At 41.0% G+C, this 14,733-nt stretch overlaps 1 protein-coding gene across 2 annotated transcripts in view; it reads right to left on the reverse strand.

The window, feature by feature from the left end:
- Positions 1-14,733, reverse strand: part of LOC139468165 (tuberin-like) — a 179,242-nt gene that overhangs the window by 60,148 nt on the left and 104,361 nt on the right. For both annotated transcript variants that reach the window (XM_071249953.1, XM_071249954.1), the window contains exons 24-27: positions 14,129-14,222; positions 7,877-7,979; positions 4,058-4,188; positions 2,648-2,797 (exon numbers count right to left, since the gene is read on the reverse strand). In XM_071249953.1, the coding sequence (XP_071106054.1) occupies positions 2,648-2,797; positions 4,058-4,188; positions 7,877-7,979; positions 14,129-14,222 (478 nt within the window). The remainder of the gene's footprint in view (positions 1-2,647; positions 2,798-4,057; positions 4,189-7,876; positions 7,980-14,128; positions 14,223-14,733) is intronic.

Genomic DNA, 14,733 nt, shown 5'->3' on the forward strand with positions numbered 1-14,733 from the left:
CTGTCTACGGCCTATCTGACCAGGATGTTTATTCTTGGCGATAAAATCCCATTTCGTGCAGAGATGAGACGATATATAATCTCACCGCTGTCAAATCAAGTACATGGGAAATCGATTGCATGAATCGATTCAAGATGCTGTAGATAGTACAAATAATGTCTTCTGCATTAGACTTCAAAGACAGGTTTATACATCCACAAGTGGGGTGATTAAGTACCACGGTTAGATTAAGCCTGTATGATCGTAGCAAGGCTCGTAATTCTGGAACTTTGGTCAGCTTGATTCCGATATGCATGGTTAGCACAGAACTTATCGCTGCAAGGTAGGTAGTTAATGTTGAACCTTTGAGATTCCCCGTACTATGTAGGAGGCACAAGAATTTTGCTACTAGTGGTAAGGTAGCCTTGGCTGCCGTGAACCCTTTAAAGGTTGCAAATTGGTCATTGTACAAATTCCCCAGAATCACCAGACTGCCTTGGCTGCTCTATCAGAATATCACCTTCTAGTAAGGTTGAACGTGTCATGTCCATGCATGCAGTTCGTAAGCATATTGCTATTGATGAACTTGCATGGCATGAGAATGCTGTAAGAAGGTTTGTCCAGCTTGGGAGTTTTACTGTTTGTTTCGATGTTAGCGCAATATGCTTTGGGAACCAAGTCCTTGCTGGCCAGTAAGGTTTGACCTAAAAGCAGAAATAGGTTGATGGCGTTGGTGGCCCAAGCCAGTTGGTCTGGGAATGGTAAGATGAATGTCTTTTTTTTTTTTTGAACCTTGTTGCAAATAAGTCTGTTTATGGGCAACCTTTTTCCCTTGTCATCAGCTGGAGTGCCTCCAGATGGAGCATCCATTCCGTTGGGAATGGTTTGGATGGCCTGGATAGAGCATCTGCTAGGACATTTAGCACACCTGGGATGTAACTTGCTTTTATGCGTAGAGTGAGACTGTCTGTTAGTTTGAACAGTTGAAATTTTAATCTCAGAAGGGTTGCTGATCTGGTTGTTCCTGGAGATAGATGTAAAAGTCCAGAGTTGAGTTGTCTGTTCTTATCATGAAGAAGTGTGTTTGGGTTGTGGGGCCCAATGTGTTATCGCTCTAATGATGGCTTCTAACTCAAGATAATTTATATGGAGAAGTTTTTCTCATGGGGAACATATCCCTGAGTTTCCCTGTAGGGATGCGTCGATGATGGTAAGCCGGCTCATTCAAACAGGTCCCTACTCAAACATCTGATTTGACTGAAGATATTTCTTCAGTCATTGTGGTAGTCGGTCTGGATGGTCTAGAAATGGTCTCAGAAATCTCTGAAAGAGATGAAACTGCAGTCTGATGCTTATAGTTAGGGCTGGAGCAGAGGTAAGTAGGCCTTGGACTACTTGCCACTGATAGATTGAAATCTGTTTGTGAATAATGATCTGTAGATAGCTTTGACTTTATGTCTCCCGGTCTTCTGGTACCTCAATCAGGTATTTCCTCATGAAGAAACTGATTCCCAAGAATTTGTAGTCAACATGTAGTCTCACCAATGTAATACTGCCACTACTAAGATGTCCTTGCATATATATGTAGTCTCACCAATGTAGTACTGCCACTACTAAGATGTTCTTGCATATATATGTAGTCTCACCAATGTAATACTGCCACTACTAAGATGTCCTTGCATATATACGTAGTCTTACCAATGTAGTACTGCCACTACTAAGATGTTCTTGCATATATATGTAGTCTCACCAATGTAGTACTGCCACTACTAAGATGTTCTTGCATATATATGTAGTCTTACCAATGTAGTACTGCCACTACTAAGATGTTCTTGTGTATATATGTAGTCTCACCAATGTAGTACTGCCACTACTAAGATGTTCTTGCATATATATGTAGTCTCACCAATGTAGTACTGCCACTACTAAGATGTTCTTGTATATATATGTAGTCTCACCAATGTAGTACTGCCACTACTAAGATGTTCTTGCATATATATGTAGTCTCACCAATGTAGTACTGCCACTACTAAGATGTTCTTGCATATATATGTAGTCTCACCAATGTAGTACTGCCACTACTAAGATGTTCTTGCATATATATGTAGTCTCACCAATGTAGTACTGCCACTACTAAGATGTTCTTGCATATATATGTATTCTCACCAATGTAGTACTGCCACTACTAAGATGTCCTTGCATATATATGTAGTCTCACCAATGTAGTACTGCCACTACTAAGATGTCCTTGCATATATATGTAGTCTCACCAATGTAGTACTGCCACTACTAAGATGTCCTTGCATATATATGTAGTCTCACCAATGTAGTACTGCCACTACTAAGATGTTCTTGCATATATATGTAGTCTCACCAATGTAGTACTGCCACTACTAAGATGTTCTTGCATATATATGTAGTCTCACCAATGTAGTACTGCCACTACTAAGATGTTCTTGCATATATATGTAGTCTTACCAATGTAGTACTGCCACTACTAAGATGTTCTTGCATATATATGTAGTCTCACCAATGTAGTACTGCCACTACTAAGATGTCCTTGCATATATATGTAGTCTCACCAATGTAGTACTGCCACTACTAAGATGTTCTTGCATATATATGTAGTCTCACCAATGTAATACTGCCACTACTAAGATTTACTCACCTGTGTGGTACTGCAGCAAAGTTGGCAAAAGCATATCTGGCCATGACATCAGTGCATGTCTCAGTCAGTTCCCGATGGAAGAGAGTCATTTTCTCATCCACAGGTGGTGGGTCCCGTTTGGTCAAAGCAGATCCCGACACCATTCTGCGTCTACAGTTTATACAGGTAGACATATCAGCAGGTGTCTTCACCTAAGGTGTTGACAAAGATCAAACACAGAAACTAATGAGCTGTATTTGTACTGGCAGATACTGTCTTAATGGTGTGTGCTTCTGTACTGACTGATATAACTGACCTGACCCCTTCCTGTAAGTACATAGATGTATCTGACCTGACCCCTTCCTGTAAGTACATAGATGTATCTGACCTGACCCCTTCCTGTAAGTACATAGATGTATCTGACCTGACCCCTTCCTGTAAGTACATAGATCTGACCTGACCCCTTCCTGTAAGTATACAGATGTATCTGACCTGACCCCTTCCTGTAAGTACATAGATTTGACCTGACCCCTTCCTGTAAGTATAGGTATATAGATGTAGAATCTCCCTGACCCCCTCAGTGTAGGTCTAGAGTTGTAGAATCTCCCTGACCCCTCCGTGTAAGCATATAGATGTTCAATCTCCCTGACCCCCTCTGTGTAGGTGTAGAATCTCCCTGACCCCCTCAGTGTAGGTATAGAGATGTAGAATCTCCCTGACCCCTCAGTGTAGGTATAGAGATGGACAATCTCCCTGACCCCCTCTGTGTAGGTGTAGAGATGTAGAATCTCCCTGACCCCATCAGTGTAGGTATAGAGATGTAGAATCTCCCTGACCCCCCCAATGTAGGTATAGAGATGTAGAATCTCCCTGACCCCCTCAGTGTAAGTATAGAGATGTACAATCGCCCTGACCCTCTCTGTGTAGGTGTAGAGATGTAGAATCTCCCTGACCCCATCTGTGTAGGTGTAGAGATTTAGAATCTCCCTGACCCCCTCAGTGTAAGTATATAGATGTACAATCGCCCTGACCCTCTCTGTGTAGGTGTAGAGATGTAGAATCTCCCTGACCCCCTCTGTGTAGGTGTAGAGATTTACAATCTCCCTGACCCCCTCAGTGTCAGTATATAGATGTAGAATCTCCCTGACCCTCTCTGTGTAGGTGTAGAGATGTAGAATCTCCCTGACCCCCTCAGTGTAAGTATATAGATGTACAATCTCCCTGACCCGCTCAGTGTAGGTGTAGAGATGTAGAATCTCCCTGACCCCCTCAGTGTAAGTATATAGATGTACAATCTCCCTGACCCGCTCAGTGTAGGTGTAGAGATGTAGAATCTCCCTGACCCCCTCAGTGTAGGTGTAGAGACGTATAAGTCTGGATGGTATAACTGAGCCCCTTTCCCAATCCCCTTTAATAGGTTAAGAAACTTACCTGACCCGTCCCCCTTCACTGTATGAGCCACTGCGGATACGGTTTGTTGAGTCCTGGTTCCTGCTGTCCTGATTCTGGAGGTTGTGCATAGAGTTCTCCTCAAATTGCTGCAGCACATTAGCCCTGAGGCCCTAAAAACATCACCACCATCATAACACATCCAGGCCAAACACCATCATAAAACATCCAGGTCAAACACCATCATAACATATCTAGGTGAAAAACCATCATGATACATCCAGGTCAAACACCATCATAACACATCCAGGTCAAACACCATCATAACATATATAGGTGAAAAACCATCATGATACATCCAGGTCAAACACCATCATAACACATCCAGGTCAAACACCATCATAAAACATCCAGGCAATACACAATCATAACACATCCAGGCCATACACCATCATAACATATCTAGGCCAAACACCATCATAAAACATCCAGGTCAAACACCATCATAACATATCTAGGTGAAAAACCATCATGATACATCCAGGTCAAACACCATCATAACACATCCAGGTCAAACACCATCATAAAACATCCAGGCAATACACAATCATAACACATCCAGGCCATACACCATCATAACATATCTAGGCCAAACACCATCATAAAACATCCAGGTCAAACACCATCATAACATATCTAGGTGAAAAAACATCATAACACATCCAGGCAAAACACCATCATAACATATCCAGGCTAAACACCATCATAACACATCCAGGCTAAACACCATCATAACATATCCAGGTGAAACACCATCATAACACATCCAGGCCATACACCATCATAACACATCCAGGCCATACACCATCATAACACATCTAGGCCGTACACAATCATAACACATCCAGGCCAAACACCATCATTAGACATCCAGGTGAAACACCATCATAACACATCCAGGCCATACACCATCATAACACATCTAGGCCGTACACAATCATAACACATCCAGGCCATACACCATCATAACACATCCAGGTGAAACACCATCATAACACATCCAGGTGAAACACCATCATAACACATCCAGGTGAAACGCCATCCTAACACATCTAGGCTAAACACCATCATAACATATCCAGGCTAAACACCATCATAACACATCCAGGTGAAACACCACCATAACACATCCAGGTGAAACACCATCATAACACATCCAGGCCAAACACCATCATAACACATCCAGGCCAAACACCATCATAACATATCCAGGTGAAACACCATCATAACACATCCAGGCCCAAAACCATCATAACACATCCAGGCCAAACACCATCATAACACATCCAGGCCAAACACCATCATAACATATCCAGGTGAAACACCATCATAACACATCCAGGCCCAAAACCATCATAACATATCCAGGTGAAACACCATCATGAAACATCCCCGCCATACACCATCATAACACATCCAGGCCAAACACCATCCTAACACATCCAGGCCAAACACCATCCTAACACATCCAGGCTAAACACCATCCTAACACATCCACGCCAAACACCATCATAACACATCTAGGTGAAACACCATCATAACACATCCTGGCAATACACCATCATAATGCATACAGGCTAAACACCATAATAACTAATCCAGGCCATACACCATCATAACACATACAGGCCAAACACCATCATAACACATCCAGGCCAAACACAATCATAACAAGCCATACACAGAGCTACAGATAAGCTGCATATTTGCGTAAAATACCCCCCACAACTGTTTAAAACCCAATTACCTTCAATCAACTTGTGTACAGAAATGTATGCATTAAACTCAATTGTTTGAAAACAGCACGCATAAATACCCAAAGAAGCCTTTTCAGCATGTGTACAATGATGCTTATTTCTGAAACACAATTATGAGCTAATTTCCGAGTCAAGCCTATATTTATGAACTGTTATGTATACTGAACCAAATTAAAAACTTCACAATCCTAAAATTTTAACATTTTGACCAGTTATCATTGTGGGCCCTCATTGTGTATTTAAACAGTAATGGCCACGTATTGTCTTCAGATAACACACGTTTTTGTGCAGGTGAATCAATCAAAATCATGTGCACAGCACTACAGTGGCAAAAGTGGTTTTTCACGTGCAACTGGTCACGTGGCCATAATACCGCACGTGTTTTCAGCCATACTTGTTAGCAGTCATTAACAAAAAAAGAAAAACACAAGAAAACAAAAGTCTTTACGGCCATTTGTCATGCCACGCCTTTCAAATGTGCAACGTGAACGTGCCATCGCCATCTTGCAGACGGGAACATCCATAGCTGAAGTCGCAAGGATGATGGGTTGTAGTTGACAGACTGTTTATGATTTACAGACGCGTGTACAGCAAACAGGTACCACCGCTGATCGCCCTCGGCCAGGTCGACCACGTGTGACGTCACATGCAGAGGATCGTCAGATTGTCTTACGTCACCTCCGTAACCGATTTTTGACGGCTACATCAACCAGAAATGAACTGTTTAGGGGTAGACTGAGTGCGCAAACTGTTCGAAACCGTCTGAGAACTGCTCACCTTCAAGCACGACGGCCATACTGCGGGCCGATTCTGACTCAATTACACAGATGTCAACGTCAATTGTGGGCACAGCGACACTTACGATGGACTCGGAGGAATTGGAATCAAGTCGTCTTCAGTGATGAATCCCGATTTAATCTTCGATTTGCTGATGGTAGGGCGAGGGTGTGGAGGCGCCGTCATGAACGTTACGCCCAGTGTTGTGTACAGGAAGTTGACAGATTTGGAGGCGGAAGTGTCATGGTCTGGGGTGCTTTCTGTGGCAATGCACGTTTCAGGCTTCTTGTCATCCGTGGCAACCTCAACACTGCTGCTTACCGCGACCAGGTACTGGCATCAGAACTTCTGCCTTTTATGGCAGCACATGGACCCGGTTTGATCTTCCAACACGACAATGCCAGACCCCACACAGCAATTTTGACAAGGAATTTCCTTCAGAATGCAGGAGTAAACGTAATGGACTGGCCGTCAAGGTCTCCCGACCTCAATCCCATCGAACACGTCTGGGATGCTCTTGGCAGAAGTCTGCGCACTCTCCAGAACCAACCACAGAATTTGCAAGATCTTTGCACCATTTTGCAGCAACAATGGCGTCGTCTTCCCAATCATGTGTTCACAAGCATCACAAGGTCCATTCAGAGGCGTTGTGTGGCAGTTGTCAACGCACATGGTGGCCATACACGCTACTGAACTTGTGTGCCATCAGATTCTCGTGCTTGGGACTTATGATTTAAACTGTTGATGTTATTACCGAATACCGTAGGTGCTTGGAACAAATTATGGTTACCACCGTTAATTTATAATCCTTCTTTGGACATTAATGAATAAAAATTACCTTCTCTGATACATTTGTCCGTATCATATATGGGAAGTTTTTAATTTGACTCAATATACATCTTAAAACATTACTTCATTTTTTCTAAATATCATATGCTCACACATTTTGGAAAAAAAACCCAATAGAGTGTTGAATAAATGAGTAAAAAAATATTGGTTACCCAATGAAAAATGTAATAACCCAATTATAATCGAAACCTTCGAGTAAAAACTCAATTGTTCAAAAAGTTATCTGGAACTCATAAGGTGCATGCACCTTCATTAGTCATCAAGGCCATACACATCCATCAGTTAAGCCAGACACAAACATGAGACATTCAGGCCACAAGCCATCATACACCTTCTGTTAACAATAATACATAACATTGCTACATCTACTGCAGAAATTGTTATTTGTTACTGGCATATCTTCTGCGCTGTACTTTACCTTGTGTATGAACTTGACAAATCCTTTTCTAAATGGGAGGCGACACCGGACAAACCAGATGGCAATAACATGGTGAGCCAGGGAAACTGTGTAGTGGCTGAACCTGGGACAGGCAATAGTAACAATGTATGTAACCTACTGGGACAGGCAATAGTAACAATGTATGTAACCTCCTGGGACAGGCAATAGTAGCAATGTATGTAACCTCCTGGGGACAGGCAATAGTAACAATGTATGAAACCTCCTGGGACAGGCAATAACATGGTGAGCCAGGGAAACTGTGTAGTGGCTGAACCTGGGACAGGCAATAGTAACAATGTATGTAACCTCCTGGGACAGGCAATAACATGGTGAGCCAGGGAAACTGTGTAGTGGCTGAACCTGGGACAGGCAATAGTAACAATGTATGTAACCTCCTGGGACAGGCAATAACATGGTGAGCCAGGGAAACTGTGTAGTGGCTGAACCTGGGACAGGCAATAGTAACAATGTATGTAACCTCCTGGGACAGGCAATAACATGGTGAGCCAGGGAAACTGTGTAGTGGCTGAACCTGGGACAGGCAATAGTAACAATGTATGTAACCTACTGGGGCAGGCAATAGTAACAATGTATGTAACCTCCTGGGACAGGCAATAACATGGTGAGCCAGGGAAACTGTGTAGTGGCTGAACCTGGGACAGGCAATAGTAACAATGTATGTAACCTACTGGGACAGGCAATAGTAACAATGTATGTAACCTCCTGGGACAGGCAATAGTAGCAATGTATGTAACCTCCTGGGACAGGCAATAGTAGCAATGTATGTAACCTCCTGGGGACAGGCAATAGTAACAATGTATGAAACCTCCTGGGACAGGCAATAACATGGTGAGCCAGGGAAACTGTGTAGTGGCTGAACCTGGGACAGGCAATAGTAACAATGTATGTAACCTACTGGGGCAGGCAATAGTAACAATGTATGTAACCTCCTGGGGACAGGCAATAGTAACAATGTATGTAACCTCCTGGGACAGGCAATAACATGGTGAGCCAGGGAAACTGTGTAGTGGCTGAACCTGGGACAGGCAATAGTAACAATGTATGTAACCTACTGGGGCAGGCAATAGTAACAATGTATGTAACCTCCTGGGACAGGCAATAACATGGTGAGCCAGTTAAACTGTGTAGTGGCTGAACCTGGGACAGGCAATAGTAACAATGTATGTAACCTACTGGGGCAGGCAATAGGACAATGTATGTAACCTACTGGGGCAGGCAATAGTAACAATGTATGTAACCTACTGGGACAGGCAATAGTAGCAATGTATGTAACCTACTGGGACAGGCAATAGTAACAATGTATGTAACCTACTGGGACAGGCAATAGGACAATGTATGTAACCTACTGGGCAGGCAATAGTAACAATGTATGTAACCTACTGGGACAGGCAATAGGACAATGTATGTAACCTACTGGGCAGGCAATAGTAACAATGTATGTAACCTACTGGGACAGGCAATTGTAACAATGTCTGTAACCTACTGGGACAGGCAATAGTAACAATGTATGTAACCTACTGGGACAGGCAATAGTAACAATGTATGAAACCTACTGGGACAGGTAATAGTAACAATGTATGTAACCTACTGGGGCAGGCAATAGTAACAATGTATGACACCTACTGGGACAGGCAATAGTAGCAATGTATGTAACCTACTGGGACAGGCAATAGTTACAATGTATGAAACCTTCTTTGACAGGCAACAGGACAATGTATGTAACCTACTGGGACAGGCAATAGTAGCAATGTTTGTAACCTACTGGGGCAGGCAATAGGACAATGTATGTAACCTACTGGGACAGGCAATAGTAGCAATGTTTGTAACCTACCGGGACAGGCAATAGTAACAATGTTTGTAACCTACCGGGACAGGCAATAGTAACAATGTATTTAACCTACTGGGACAGGCAATAGGACAATGTATTTAACCTAGGTGAGGTGAAATTAGGTTTAACGTCGCGCCAAGATTATTGCACTTATATAGCAGCGTGCATGCACATGTGTGTGTGTGTCTGCTTGTACTTGTCCAGACTGATGCCTATTTATTGTGCTACATCACAAAAATTAACAGGAAGCCAAAATGACCCCAAACAGATGATTTGTAGGACACCATTGGCTTTATAAGACCATGTCTATTCTTATTTTGTTATTCTTTCATTTAGAAGGCTATTAAAAATATGCATTATGTATTGTCATGCATCATGATCAAGCTATGTATTGCGTTTCATGTCAAAGGCCACATATTGTGGTGCATTGGTGTATCATTTCACTCTAAGTCAAAAGAAATGAAAGGATAACTATGTTTACCTGAACTGAAAGGACTGTCATAGCGACTGATTTGGGACAACCATTCTATGAAGAACACTTGATTTCAAAGTCTAATTACCCCGTAGCCATGACATGTACAGTCAAGTCGTGTCAATCCGACATGGTTGGTTGCATATGATTATGCTGGATTTTGTTCATACACAGGACCAAAGAAAAGAAGTATACACGCCTATCCCACAGGGATCCGACCACAGCCATCACTATGCAGACCCTGCACAATACGGGCACCTACAAGATGGACACTGTGTACAAGATATCTCATTGGGACTTACTGATTTTTGTTTACTTACATGGGACTCAATCCAGGATATATATTGTGTGACTGTTGATAAGTGCAAGCAGGTATGTTTGATCAAAGCCAGTATATTAATGCCGAAATGTGTCTTTCCAAAATTCATTTTTGGATACCAGGTATGTGCAATATACTCCAAATTGCGTCTTAAGTCAAGCTAGATTTTTCAAGTTATTGTGTAGAGAATCTTTGAAATGTCTCCAGGCCACGCCAGACATATAGATACAGCTAGGAGTTATTGAATCACACCTTAAAGCTAGACTCGTAACAAATGACAAATTTTGTCATTTAGATTTTTGAAATTACGAGTTATAAAGGTGCACAGTTTGGTACAAAATTGAATGTATTGGACTTTGAATTCAGATTAGGGATATTCTTGGGTAAACCACCCCTACACATATGTTTATTGTATGTCAGTATTAAGTAATTAACAGCAAAGCAGTTTTCAGCATTTCAGAGTTTTGATGTCGGAATTAAGGATTTTTCTTTTTCTTGGGCAATCTGTCAAAGACACAGGAAGAGCACCCATTGTACTTAAAAGGGCAAAAGTACCCAAAAGTACTGTTTGAGTCGCGCAGTAAGTTAAGATTTACTGGTTTCAAATTTCTTTATGCGAAATACTTGCTGAGATCTTTAATTTGTACTTTTTATGACATTACTCATCATTATCATTATTCAGTGCTGAGTTGCACCGCCAAGCCAGACTCCTGAATTCAAAGAACCTTCAGCTATATATTTATTGAATCTGTGCAAAGTGCTATTTACCTTGCAGTGAAATTGCACATTACAAAGATCACTTGGTTAGTTTTCAAACTGGCACAAAAGCAAACTGGATAGATGATCACTTTCATACCGTCACTGGATAGGTATATGTGTTGCACAAGGATTTCAACAATATCATGAACTCATCTGACTGATTATGTTCACTGATGCACAGTTGTTTCCTGTAGTTAAACCGACATCCAGCCACCCAGCCCTACTATAGTTTAACTGATATCCAGCCACCCAGCCCTACTATAGTTAAACTGACATCCAGCCACCCAGCCCTACTATAGTTAAACTGACATCCAGCCACCCAGCCCTACTATAGTTAAACTGATATCCAGCCACCCAGCCCTACTATAGTTAAACTGATATCCAGCCACCCAGCCCTACTATAGTTAAACTGACATCCAGCCACCCAGCCCTACTATAGTTAAACTGATATCCAGCCACCCAGCCCTACTATAGTTAAACTGATATCCAGCCACCCAGCCCTACTATAGTTTAACTGACATCCAGCCACCCAGCCCTACTATAGTTAAACTGATATCCAGCCACCCAGCCCTACTATAGTTAAACTGATATCCAGCCACCCAGCCCTACTATAGTTTAACTGATATCCAGCCACCCAGCCCTACTATAGTTAAACTGATATCCAGCCACCCAGCCCTACTATAGTTAAACTGATATCCAGCCACCCAGCCCTACTATAGTTTAACTGACATCCAGCCACCCAGCCCTACTATAGTTAAACTGATATCCAGCCACCCAGCCCTACTATAGTTAAACTGATATCCAGCCACCCAGCCCTACTATAGTTTAACTGACATCCAGCCACCCAGCCCTACTATAGTTAAACTGACATCCAGCCACCCAGCCCTACTATAGTTAAACTGATATCCAGCCACCCAGCCCTACTATAGTTAAACTGATATCCAGCCACCCAGCCCTACTATAGTTTAACTGACATCCAGCCACCCAGCCCTACTATAGTTAAACTGACATAGTAAAGTAACAGTGTCTAGTATAGTTTAACTGACATAGTAAAGTAACAGTGTCTACTATAGTTTAACTGACATAGTAACGTAACAGTGTCTACTATAGTTTAACTGACATAGTAAAGTAACAGTGTCTACTATAGTGTAATTGACATAGTAAAGTAACAGTGTCTACTATAGTTAAAATGACATAGTAAAGTAACAGTGTCTACTATAGTTTAACTGACATCCAGCCACCCCGCCCTACTATAGTTAAACTGACATAGTAAAGTAACAGTGTCTACTATAGTTTAACTGCCATAGTAAAGTAACAGTGTCTACTATAGTTTAACTGCCATAGTAAAGTAACAGTGTCTACTATAGTTTAACTGACATAGTAAAGTAATAGTGTCTACTATAGTTTAACTGCCATAGTAAAGTAACAGTGTCTACTATAGTTAAACTGCCATAGTAAAGTAACAGTGTCTACTATAGTTAAACTGACATAGTAAAGTAACAGTGTCTACTACAGTTTAACTGACATAATAAAGTAACAGTGTCTACTATAGTTTAACTGACATAGTAAAGTAACAGTGTCTACTATAGTTAAACTGACATCCAGCCACCCAGCCCTACTATAGTTAAACTGACATAGTAAAGTAACAGTGTCTACTATAGTTTAACTGCCATAGTAAAGTAACAGTGTCTACTATAGTTTAACTGACATAGTAAAGTAACAGTGTCTACTATAGTTAAACTGCCATAGTAAAGTAACAGTGTCTACTACAGTTTAACTGACATAATAAAGTAACAGTGTCTACTATAGTTTAACTGCCATAGTAAAGTAATAGTGTCTGCTATAGTTTAACTGACATAGTAAAGTAACAGTGTCTACTATAGTTTAACTGACATAGTAAAGTAACAGTGTCTACTATAGTTTAACTGACATAGTAAAGTAACAGTGTCTACTATAGTTTAACTGACACAGTAAAGTAACAGTGTCTACTATAGTTTAACTGACACAGTAAAGTAATAGTGTCTACTATAGTTTAACTGACATAGTAAAGTAATAGTGTCTGCTATAGTTTAACTGACATAGTAAAGTAACAGTGTCTGCTATAGTTTACCTGACATAGTAAAGTAACAGTGTCTACTATAGTTTAACTGACATAGTAAAGTAACAGTGTCTATTACAGTTAAACTGACATAGTAAAGTAACAGTGTCTACTATAGTTTACCTGACATAGTAAAGTAACAGTGTCTGCTATAGTTTACCTGACATAGTAAAGTAACAGTGTCTACTATAGTTTAACTGACATAGTAAAGTAACAGTGTCTACTATAGTTAAACTGACATAGTAACGTAACAGTGTCTACTATAGTTAAACTGACATAGTAAAGTAACAGTGTCTATTACAGTTAAACTGACATAGTAAAGTAACAGTGTCTACTATAGTTTAACTGACATAGTAAAGTAACAGTGTCTACAAGTGTGTGTCCTGCCCACTGACAAAAAAGTGTTTTTTCCTCCATATGGCTTCTTTACATTGGTTTCAATATTAAGTCTTCAGGACCTAAAATTGGAACCTGTCCCAGACCTTTCATATAGAGGAACTAAGCTTAATGCCAACAATTTTAAGATTATGTCTGGACTAATCGCAAACAGCTGGACTAGTATATACATCATACAACACAAGTTACCCCAGTAGCAAATAAAGCAAAAGGTGCTGTACAAGTGGAATCATCCAACATTACTGCCAAGTGTAGTCACTCTTTGAATATCTCATTAATCATGCGACGTTCTGGATTCACAGCAAACTACTGATGTATACTGGCAACATGATACTTACTTGAATGGGTTTGTGTAGGGGAGAGCAATAGCAAACACACTCATGTACTGGTCTTCTACAAAGTTCGCATAAAGATTGGGCAGCCTGACAATGCCTGAAACATCCATGTGATAAAATACTTCTTCCATTCTACTCAATAAAATATGTTGACAAAACAAAACGGACATCAAGGTGCTGTTCTGATGCTCCATTAAAAGTTAGTTGTATCTTAAGATTATTAGATATCAAGCAAAGAACGCACTGCTGTGAACTGGTTGTGTAGTATGCACTTTTGACTGGTGATGAGAGGATGGTATGGCCTCATGCAATACTAAACCTTACTGTTATGGCAACAAACAAGTATCCTGACATCTAATATCAAACAATAGTTATCACTGTGTAATATTCTAAGAATACTACCTCTATTACATCATAGACATAAATTCCCATTTTGGCAATAATCACACTATAAAATCTTTAGATTTTTCAACAGACGTCCTCTTCACTTGCAATTATCCCACAGTTTTGAGGTAAACCCAATCCCTTGTCAAACTGCATCAGTGCATGCGCAAGGCAGGAAAATATCACTTTTTTCCAATAACCTTATTCGACTAGATGTAAGATAT

This window comes from Haliotis cracherodii, unplaced genomic scaffold (genome assembly GCF_022045235.1).
Source record: "Haliotis cracherodii isolate W230 unplaced genomic scaffold, xgHalCrac1.p SCAF_2, whole genome shotgun sequence".
Classification (NCBI taxonomy): domain Eukaryota; kingdom Metazoa; phylum Mollusca; class Gastropoda; order Lepetellida; family Haliotidae; genus Haliotis; species Haliotis cracherodii.